The 11,082-nt window shown below is 40.2% G+C and overlaps 1 protein-coding gene across 1 annotated transcript; it reads left to right on the top strand.

Moving 5' to 3' along the window:
- The first annotated feature begins 778 nt into the window (after positions 1-778).
- On the top strand, positions 779-9,364 carry SETD4 (SET domain containing 4). Its single transcript, XM_008940126.1, has 10 exons — positions 779-848; positions 1,307-1,402; positions 2,343-2,380; positions 3,923-4,011; positions 4,692-5,121; positions 5,883-6,057; positions 6,741-6,822; positions 7,181-7,261; positions 7,991-8,114; positions 9,029-9,364. Exons 1-10 carry the CDS (start codon positions 779-781, stop codon positions 9,161-9,163), a joined length of 1,320 nt encoding a protein of 439 aa, XP_008938374.1. The 3' UTR covers positions 9,164-9,364.
- Positions 9,365-11,082: the final 1,718 nt, after the last annotated feature.

The following is an 11,082-nucleotide window of genomic DNA, read 5'->3' as shown; positions in this document are numbered from 1 at the left end:
GCTCAGTGCCGGCGTCACCGGCTTTCAGATACTGCATAGGGCGCGCCATGGTTTCGGGCAAACCCCCTGCTTCTGAGGCTGAATTAAAGGCGATATTAGCTAGGGGAAATTACATACAGGTTGCAAAAACAGTCTGAAGTACAAGGAGTAAGGTTAATGCTGTCCACCTGTCAGGCACACTGCGGGTGTTGAGGGGAGGTGTTTTATCATGGCACTCTATGGCACGGGGCAGGTTTTGGTGGTGTTGCTGTGGGTGAGGTTGTTTCCTGCAGTAGATGTTATTAGTCTTGCTATCTGAAGAAAGAAACTGCAGAGTCTGCTCGTGCCAATTAATTCTCTATAATTTTAATAGACTTGATGTTTGAAAACATTTAGTTCTCTGCACATAGAGTCATAGAATCCTTTAAGTTGGAAGAGGCCTTTAAGATCATCAAGCCAACACTAGTAAGTCCTCTGCTACAACAGAATCAGAATAAACAACAGTGTCTCCTTTCTTCACAGGAGTATGGCCATGCTTTGGCCAAGATGATGTTGGAGATAAAGGCTTCCGTCCTCTCTCATCCCTATCCCTATCGCCCACTCCTGATTTAGGGGCTTGCCTGTAGTACATTTTCTAAACTTCACAGAGGCAGCTTATTAAACAGACAGTGCTCTCATTTCTGTTACTGAGATAGATGAAATATGGTATTTGAAAGAGACTTTTAAGTTGTTTTCAGTTTTGTTTGTTTGTTTTTTTTTAATTCAGACTATCAAAATCAGACAAGATGTATTACATAATATGAAGAAAAGCAGAGGCCGGACAGGTCGAAAGAGAAGAAGAAAACACTTGCAGGGTTTTATGGATGGAGGTACTACTATCCCTAAAAGTACTGCTAAATAATAAAAATTGTTTGCCAAGGTGTCATTTTATGGTATATATGTTAAACGCCTTTGTGCTTTGAAAATAACATTCAGAAACGTTAGCTTTTTCTATACAAATATTCTAGCATTAGTTTACAATCCCCAGCAGAGGATGGTGAATATTGTGAGCTCTCTTTTCTGGCTAATGGCAAATGCTAGATTTTTTTTCAGTCCATGACCCTTGAATCTGCTGAATAACTCCTACGGTTCTGGGAACTCCCAGTGCCCTGAGGGCCAGAACTTAGTGTGCTAGTTTGAGGGGAGCCTTTTTTGCTATTCTGTTAGGCTGTACTAAAATGTCCAAAATACAGTTTCTCTGACTATACAGTAAAATTTTTCAATTTCCTTTATTTTCCAACAGAGCATTTAATTTTATAGCATTAATCCCCTCTTTTTTTATTTTTAGTCAACTGTTGTCACAAGCTGGAATACATTAAACTTAAGAAGTGGCTGAAAGACAGAGGTTTTGAAGACAGTAATTTAAGGCCAGCAGAGTTCTGGGGTAATGTTTTAATTATTTATTTGTATTACAAATTTCTGATTCTTCTTCTGAGAATGTTAGATCCCTGTTTTCATTTTGAATCACACACCTGGCTGGCATCAGGAAAAAAAGCCAGTTACCGTAAGTCTTGTAAGGACTTCTGGAAAATGCACACAAATGTCCTTTTATGTAAACAAGGAGGTATGGAGGCTTGAAGTAGTGTTTCTTATGTAAAGATGATCTAGTGTAAAATTATTGTATGAGGGTACCTGTTATGCTGCAAATTGTGCACACGTATGCTGAATTCCTTGTAGAAATTCAGATTTTAAGTGTTAGTAGCTCAGTTTTAAAGAAGAAATAATATCTCTTTAAGTGATTTCAGTGTTAGAACCTAACTCTGTTATCATTTCTTCATCTTTTTTAGTCTCCATGCAAGTTCAGCTGATCTAGGGATACAGAAAAGTAAATTATTTTAGAGCTGGGATTCACTTAGTGCAGTTTGCAGTAAAGGTGTATGGTTGTATTTTGTCTCTTTAAGTAGATTATGTTTCAAAAACTTTTGGACTATTAGAGTAGAGAGAATAGGATAATAAAAAATATCGTTAATAGAAATTGATTAAAACTCTGAAACCAAGAACAGCAGCCAATGATGAAAGATGTGTTTAAAGAAAAAAGTGGGAAAACAAAATTGAGCAATTGCTAGAACTGCACAGCAAGTGTTGCATGGGGATGCAGGGGAAGGGCTTTCACAGGATCCTGAAAGTAAGAAGATAATTGGAGAGAATAAAGAAATGAGGTATATATATCTGAAACGGTCCATAACTGGCTCTTATGATTTGTAAAAATGTGTGTTCTTGCAGAGTTTTTCCTTGCTGGTCTGTTAACGTATTGTATCTTATTTTAGTCTCCTGTGGTTTACATATATACATGTACTTAAGCATACTCTTTCTTCCTGCTTCAGATACAGGAAGAGGACTGATGACAACAAAAGCTCTTCAGGTTAGTAATGTTGATTCTGATGCAAGAGCTCCTTAGGTTCTTTTGAGATGTATAACGACTTCTGCTACAAGCAAAGGTCAGTATTCCAAACAAAGTCTTCACAGTCCCTGTTGTGAATGTAATTTCTGGCCTAATACCAGAATTTGCAATGTTGGCATTATCTGTAAGATGATGTCCTATGTACCCTGACGGTTTGTTGGATGAAGACATTGCTGTACTCATTTACAGAGATTTAGTGTGTAGTCTCATGTTTCATTTTAAGGCAATCAGTGGCTAACTGAAACCAGAAGGAGCGGGCCCCTTCCCTCCTGTATGCCTTCTCCCTCAGCCACTGGCTCCCATAGCTGCCTTTGCACTGTCTGTAGCTGTCTTCCCCACATGCGTGGTAGTTTGCATCAGAAAACAAAAGAAAATTCTCTCTTCAGAAAAAATTATTGGCTTTGATAGCTTTGCTTCTTGAAATCTCCTGGCAAGACCAGTGCTAGCAGAAAGGGAGGAATGGCATATCAGGGTCGGGGATGAAGGAGAGGGATGGGCTGTTAAGCAACGTTTGGCTTTAGATTGTCTTATCCATAATGTGAAACCCCAGCTTTAGCCACTCAGGCCACTTTGACAGCCCTCTTCTTTGTTGGCAGACCAGCTAAAGAAGCATAATTTCTCAGACATTCTCAGCAGAAAGGGGAACTATAGAAAAATACCTTGCCCTTCAGGTATTGGCACAGAAAGACCGATTCTGACTTAAAAGTGTCTCTTAGAAAGCAGGTTTGCTGAAGAAGTTTCCTAACTGGCATAAGAATAGTATATCAAATAATGGGGTATCGGAGCCAGAAACTTTTGCAAAATAGAGAAGTATAGCATGAGGTAGGAAGGAGGTGCAGTGGAGAAGTCGTGTAGAGAACAGTGCACATTCTCATGCTGGGTTAGAGACAGCAGTTGAAGCCAGGGCCTGAGGTTATCCACAGCACTGGCTGTCTGCACTAAGTGAAGTGAGAGCTAGACTCATCTGGGCCTGAGAACCACAAGGAAACTCAGGAGGGGAAGGGGAGGTGGAGAGGATTGACTTCATTCGTGTCCTCTCCCTGCAGGCGTAGACAGATAGGGCTCAAGCCAGGCATAAAAACTAATTACACACAGCAGCTTAGCAAACAAGGTCAGGATAGACAAGACCTAAAATATCTCTACCTCTTACTGCTACGATGATAGTTCAGCTAATTGTGAGATCTAATCTGAAATATACCTTAGTACAAAGGAAGTGAGTAGCCAGGCACCAGACTTTCTGTCTCACTAACTAACTTTCTGCAGGTGGCAGTTCCGACTGACTGCAGTAGTCCTTCCCTGGGCTGTGACTGTCTTAAACCATGCCTGTTTCCATCGAGTTCAACATCACATCAGTTTGCTTCCTGACTTTAGTGTTCTCTGGGGAGTGTCCGTTTGTTTAGAAATGGCATAGCAGAGGAGTCATTAACACTTGACCTTTATTATACTTTGTGTGTTTGTAGTTTTTTTTATGTGGTGTTTTTTTTTTTTCTTCTCCTTTCAAAGTCAGGGGACCTGATTATTTCATTGCCTGAGAACTGCCTACTCACCACGGGCACTGTCCTTAGTAGCTGCTTGGGAGAATACATCATGAAGTAAGTGAAAAATAATATTTTATGGACAAGCTGGCCTTTACTGTGGGTTGCTCATTAGTCGATTAATCATCTTAAGTAGCAGGATTTCCAACTGCATACCCTAACTTGTGTGAGTATTTCTTGTGGACTTCCATGCATGTGGAAGTAAGATTTGGACACAGAGCATCCCAATTTAGCTAGGCAGAGTTGGAGGGATGGTACAGGCTTGAACTTGACCTGCCTCTAGAGCCAGCTTGGACCTAAATGCTGGTTATGAATGGTTTCTTGGAAATTTATGAATATGTTTCAATAGGAGAAGGAGGATAAAAAGCAGTCACATGCCTTGTAGAAAACTGAGAACAAAGACCTGTGATGGACATTCAGTACTTGTTATGTATCCTAAAAAACAAACAAAACAAAATGACCTCCCACCCTCCAAAAAAAATCAAAAAACCCCCCAAAACAAACAAACAAACAAAAGCGACCCAAGAGGTGAGCCTGAAGTTGTTACTACAATGCAGTTTTTATAACCCCTTTGAAATTGTCAAAAGAACTTGGAGATGAACTACAAAGAAGCTTAAAACAGAAGCTATTTATAACATGTGAAAGAACTAGAAAAGAGGTAAAATACTGCTTCATACATTTCTGATCTCACTCTTGTGTATCTGCTGTGTTGGTATTTTTATTTTATTTTCTAATAGATGGAAGCCTCCTGTGTCTCCGCTGATAGCACTGTGCACATTTTTAATAGCAGAGAAGCATGCTGGTGAGAAATCTCTGTGGAAGCCCTATCTTGACGTTTTACCCGAGACATACACTTGCCCAGTTTGTTTGGAGTATGATGTAGTAAGCCTGCTTCCTGAACCTTTAAGGAAGAAGGCTTGGGAGCAGAAAACAGCCATCCATGAGTTGTACTTGTCTTCCAAGGATTTTTTCACTTCCCTGCAGCCTTTGTTTGCTGAAAATACAGCGACTGTTTTTAACTACAGTGCTCTAGAGTGGGCTTGGTGCACTGTTAATACCAGGACAATATACATGAAACATTCACAGAGGGAATGTTTTTCTCTTGAGCCAGATGTTTATGCATTGGCACCCTATTTAGATTTGCTAAACCACAGTCCAAATGTTCAGGTAAGAAACTAAAAAGTTAACTTCTGTATTTGTAAATTCACTGTCTCAATACAGCATGTGTTTGTGCCGCACTAGGAGCGTGTGGAGGTTAGTGAGAGATCTCATAGTGGGGAAAAGTGTCTGTTGAGGACACGTGCATGCTGTATACTTATGGTTTGTATATACCCTGTGGCTTGTTATTCAGCCCAAGGCAGTTGAATAAAGGTGATTCAGATGTTTCAGTTTCTGTAGCAAAGCAAAGTTACAGGCAGAGCCCATAATGGCAGGGTGAGATTTGCATCCAGGGTAGCTATTATGAGGAGCCACTGTAAATATAACCCTATTCTGCTCTTCTGAAAGGCTCAGCTCCAGAGACAAATCTCAGGTTACATGGTCCTTGTTTTATTTGACCTCTGGTTGAAACTTTTGAACAGCCTTAGAACAGTGTACAGAGCAGTTCTGCCTTATGTCAGGAACTGTGTGCCAGCACAGAGTTGGGACAGCACCGAAGTGGCCAACTCTGCATGGAGCTGTCTTTATTGTGAATCTGGGGCCTCTGTAATAAGTCTACACACTGCGTGGCACATCCTGCAGACCAAGGTTTTGATGTTTGTTGTCCTTCTCACTAATGGGTTGCCTTTTCAGGCATTTGTGATACTATCTGTTGTCTTCCAGTGTTAGGGAAGTGTTCAGTACTGTTCAATTTTAATATGCAAGGTGTGATTCTTCTTTCACCCTGTCTTCCTGCCAAGAGCCAAACCTTTATTTTTAACTTTTTGAAGGTAAAGGCTGCATTTAATGAGCAAACAAGAAACTATGAAATTCGGACAAATTCACGGTGCAAACAATATGGAGAAGTATTCATCTGCTATGGGCCTCATGACAACCAGCGACTACTACTAGAATATGGATTTGTTGCCATGGATAACCCTCACAGCAGTGTTTATGTCTCACCAGGTTAGATTTATAGATAATCTTGACATTGAAAAGTACAAATAGTAGAGAACAGAACATCTAAGAGTGTTAATAATGTCTTTCCAATGTAAAGAAAATTCTGTTCTTAGTAAAGAAGAGTAACTAAAAGTTACTGAAGAAGTTTGTGCATGTGAATACACATATGTGCACAACACATATTAAGGTAATATGACATTGTTTTTTTTTAGGATCATCAAAATATTTGTGTGTATTTCCAGCAAGTGGAACAGGGTTTGATGCCACCTTGAACTACATAGAAATTGAGGACTGGAGTTTTAAAATTGAAAATGTTCTTTGGTAACTTTTCCTTTTGTAAAATTCTGATTTTTAACAGTATATATGCAGAGATTCCAATAGGATGTCGTAGGATGTACCATTGACTTCAGGATTCAAGTCCTGATCCCCACAAACTGAAGTTGCTGAGTGTGGTTCATAACTTCAATTTGATTCAGGATTTCCTTTGTAGGATACAATCCTGGAGACTGCTGATAGCTTGAGAAGTAGATACATTTATGATTATGTTAAGATTCACCAAAATATAGCAGGTTTTGATCTTTGGCCTGTAACTAGTTGAAAAATGTCGATGAAATGTTGCTTCAGAATTGAAGATTGTGGTTTCTTCTACATATCATTTATTTAAATATCTAAAATGTATTTTTATGCAGATGCTCTCCTCAAATATTTTCCACCACTGGACAAGCAGAGAAGTGCAAAACTTTCCATTCTAAAGGATCATAATTTCTTAGAGCAAGTATCTGGAATTTTTTTTTTGTTACCCTGTGAGCTTTTTTCTTTTTCAGTTGTTCTGGGAGTCAAATTTTGCTTCTAGTTTCAAAATCCAGCATAAAATTATTTGGGTTTTTTAACAAACTGATTTACTTGCTGTTTGTGAGAGAATGTTGAAGTGGTAAATGCCAATATCAAAGGCTGAGATGGGTTTCAAGGTACAGCCTGTCACCTCTTTGTGGATAACAGCAGAGTAAGGGGAATCAAGGAGTCCTCTAGTTCTGAAGAGGAGGTCTTCCCTCGTTGACGCTTGTGAGGAAGAAAGCTGTCACACTGTAAAAGATCACCTTTTTTTTCTGCATCTCATTTGACTTTTTAGAAACCTGACCTTTGGGTGGGATGGGCCATCTTGGAGACTCCTGACAGCCCTCAAGCTGTTAAGTCTTGGAGCAAATGAATTGTAAGTTTCAATACTCTTGAATATTTAGATAATGTGCATGTAGCGTTTTCCTGGATTTGCACAGTGCTGGCTGTGTGTGAGGTACTATGATAGTTGTTTTGGATCTTCTGTGTCTATCTCATTGACTCTGGGTGAGAAGTAAGAAAAAGGGCAGAGAACACCATATAATGTAAAGACATTGCCTACTTGATGCTTTGTTCTTTTGCTTTCTTGCATTAAATACTACATATGCCCAACTGTTTTCCCTTTCTATTTGGAGAAACACATTACTTAAAGATTCAGACTCCAGACCTTTTTCCTGTTGTTTCAATGTGACTTTAAATGCTGTTAACTTTGCCTGATTTCTTGAAGCATGTGTTCCACAGGCTGCTTCTGAATTTCTAGGGCCAAGTAAGTCTGAGTGACTAGCTTTTACTCATCACTGCTGCTGCTGCAGTCGGTGGCAGCATGGCAGAGCGGTGGAGACCAGAAGCATTGGTCTGTGTGCAGACTGTGGCTTTGACTGGAAGGGTCAGGGTGGAGGATTGGAACCTCTGCTCCAGACCATTAAATGCCCTTGTTCTTTGCTTGCCTTACCAGCCTCATACCTGAATGCTGTGTGCCTTTTTTACCTGTGCTAATTTCACTTGCTTTATGCCAGCGGTGTTATTCTTGGCATAACCATATGCTTATAATTCACCCAGGGAATACAGCAAATGATTGTGTTTTGTTCAAACGTTTTGGTTCCAGTACTTGCTGGAGGAGGACGCTGCTTGGTGATGTAGTTTCAGCCAGAAACGAACAGCAGGCTTTGAATATAACAGCAAAAATATGCCAGTTTTTAATAGAGGAGACACAACATGTCCTTCTTCAGGTAATTTGACCGGAAGAACAAGGTAGCCCAGATTCTTGTCTCTCCTAGCATAATGTGCAGCAGTGTAATTTATGGGGTGAAGACAGAGTGACAGAGGGAATTGACTACACTGTGATGATGTGGGATTTGTTTCCAGGATGACTGACAGCACTGAATAGCTCAGCAGAATTTTTGACTGCAGCAAAGAAAGGAACCATGTTACAAAGCTTATAGGAAACCCTGTAGACAAGTAAAGAGTATTTAACCTTTCTCTGCCTACAGGATCAATGTGTTGAGGTTGCCTCTGAAAAGAAAATGCAGACTTGTATGAGGTGGGCACGTAAGATGTTGCAGATCTGCCACAAGTGCCTTGTTGCAGAAAGTGGAGGCTGTGTTCATTAAAGGCAATCAAGACAAACTACCCATGAGCCACCCATGTCAGCCAGCCTTCTGTGAGGGAAGTCTGTGCTCTTAGTAAAACAACCTCTCCATCCTTTCTGAATTTTGGCAAACAAATGTGTACTTAATGTCATGTTGGGTAGCTATCATGGAAAAGGGTTATTAACCCACAATTTCGCAAAGGAAGCATGTATATGCACAGATTATGAGGTGAATCTGGTCTTGAGCAGCATCGTGAGGGTAATATATGGACTTGGGAGCCTCGGGTAAATATTTCCCTTTCCATTCTCTCATTGTTTTTGATCTGCTTCCTATCCACATGATTATTTTATTCCTCCACCCCTCCCCCCCTTTTTTTTTTTTTTTCCTTTTACTTTTACAGTTTCTCTTGGGGAAGGTTATAAAAAAAAAAAAAAAATTGCCGTTTTGACATAGTTCATGGAATCTCAACCACAGAGAAGCTTTCCACAAGTTTTATGTTCTATATTAAATAATCTGAACTTTTAGTAATATCATGCCATTTGTCTAAACTTCAGATTTCCCAATTGAAAAGGAACAAAGAGAACCTCAGAAAACACCTGGCTTTGGTAGAAGCACTACGCTTGGAAGATCTGAAGATACTACAAAAATCAGCTGAGATTCTTTGCAACTTGAATACAGCAACAACTTGACCCATGTGGAGCTGTGGTAGCTGGGGCTGATTGGAGCTCATTTGCCATGGATATGCTTTGCTCCACTATTTTAGTGGACCTGAGCAGCAAAGAATCATGTCAAAAGTCATCAGAATATGTCTAGTTTTGTTTGCAGGGTCACACAGCACCCAGAGTCGTGTTTTGTTCTTTGCTGACCTTCTTCAATACAGAAGGTTAGCCCAAATGGTAAGGGGACGCCCAGGTGGCTTTCATCACATCTTGCTGTAGTCGTGGCTGCTGGGAGCAAAACAGCTTCTGGGGTAATTTGAGCAGCCCCAGGACTGTGGGCTCCAGCAGTCCTAGACTGTACAGCTGCCTGTGTGGCCAAAGTGTGGATCACAGGGCCTAGCAGAGTTACTCCTCAGCATGTGTCTGAGCGCTAGCGCTTGACAGAGAGAAGGAGAACAGAGCACTTATATTTGCCTTCCACTAATCCTTTACTTTTTCCCTGAGATCTGTTCATATCCCCGAGACTGAGCAGTTCCTGTAATGCCTGTTCATTGCTGGAGTAGTAGATGTGGACTAAAGCACAGGTCAGTTGTGTTGTGACCAACTCCACATCATTCCCTTCACGGCTTCAGCCCAAATGTTTCTTGAACATAAGGAAGAGTGAATTTCCTTCCTTTACTCTCAAACTCTCTCCATGCTTACCAGTTTGTGTTCTGACTTCTGCTGGGAATGAGAACTGAAAGCATAAATCACTTTGAACTCTGTTTCTCATTTGGTAGACCACCCAGGCAATTAATTCTGTTTCCATTCAGTTCTGGTGATCACACTGAGAAATGTTCCTATCCTGTCTACAAGGACATAGTCTCATGAGCTGCCTTTTGATATTAGTTCCCCTTAAATAGGGAGCTAGAGCTCCCTGTGTTGTGTAGAGAAGTGAGAGATTTCTTGAAAGGGCATTTTGGGGCAACACACTTATTTAAGCTGTGTAAACTTCATTTATAATTGTGGTTGTATTGTGACTATTTTCCATTTTTGGGGAAATCACATTTCATAGAATTTTTCGTTACTATTTTTAGCATTTTTTAACAACTATCTATTTAAAAAGTTTATTTTTGGAAGTATATTGCTTCATTTTCTACAAGACTTCTGTATTTTTTAAATAAAATTGTATACAGCAGTAAAGGCATTCTAGTTAATGATATAATTTAAGGAAAAACATGCTAATGATGTCATTTAAGGAAAAATGTAATGATATAAGCTAACGATTTAATTTAAGGAAAAATGGTAAAGTTCTTGGTTTTGAGGTGCTGTCTTCATAACCACTTCCTAGGATGAGGAAATTCTGAAAATAAGCTTTTTTCTGCCTTGTTTACCCTAATGCACTGAGGCTTTTGTACTCTCAAGTGTTCTGTATTGTTCAAATGGAGATGCTGACAGCCTGTGGTTACTTTACATTTCAGTGCAGAGAGCAGGGTGAATGGGTTGGGAGAGGATCTGAAGTGCTTTCTGGAGCTAGAAGCACATTTATGAAAGTAAGTTAGCCCAAAGGTTGTAATATTTCTCTAAGATGTGGTTTTAACCCCTGCAAGTCACTTGGCACCATAATTTATACTGTAGTCAGTCACATTCTGAAGTACCTGCTGGGGTGAGATGACTGTCTGGATTTGGTAATGCAATCTGTGCTAGTCTCACTGAGGGCAATTTTCTTCAGCTTGCATAAGGGTCCTTCTGCAACCCTGAACCTGGCTACAGCAGAAGTAAGCACTGCTGGGACCCTGAACCCGTGACTGTTGCCCATTCATTTTGATTAGGCCTGCAAAAAGGTCTACAGGAGTCGCAGATGACAGGAGGAAGATGGATGGTGGCTGAGCATTGACAATGCAAGAAGTAAGGAAGCTTGAAGAAGTCGGGTTCAAAACTAACAGAATGGGCTTAGAAAATCCACTGGT

The sequence above is a fragment of the Merops nubicus genome, unplaced genomic scaffold (genome assembly GCF_000691845.1).
Source record: "Merops nubicus isolate BGI_N331 unplaced genomic scaffold, ASM69184v1 scaffold22525, whole genome shotgun sequence".
NCBI lineage: Eukaryota > Metazoa > Chordata > Aves > Coraciiformes > Meropidae > Merops > Merops nubicus.
This window is presented reverse-complemented; position numbering and strand designations above follow the sequence as displayed.

Bases quoted from the DNA above. Each gene is read 5' to 3' on its own strand.
- SETD4 (XM_008940126.1), top strand. From the start codon at position 779: ATGAAGAAAAGCAGAGGCCGGACAGGTCGAAAGAGAAGAAGAAAACAC. The intron at 6,823-7,180 runs GCAAGTATCTGG...TTGACTTTTTAG, and splicing joins AAGGATCATAATTTCTTAGA to AAACCTGACCTTTGGGTGGG. The intron at 7,262-7,990 runs GTAAGTTTCAAT...TTTTGGTTCCAG, and splicing joins AGTCTTGGAGCAAATGAATT to TACTTGCTGGAGGAGGACGC.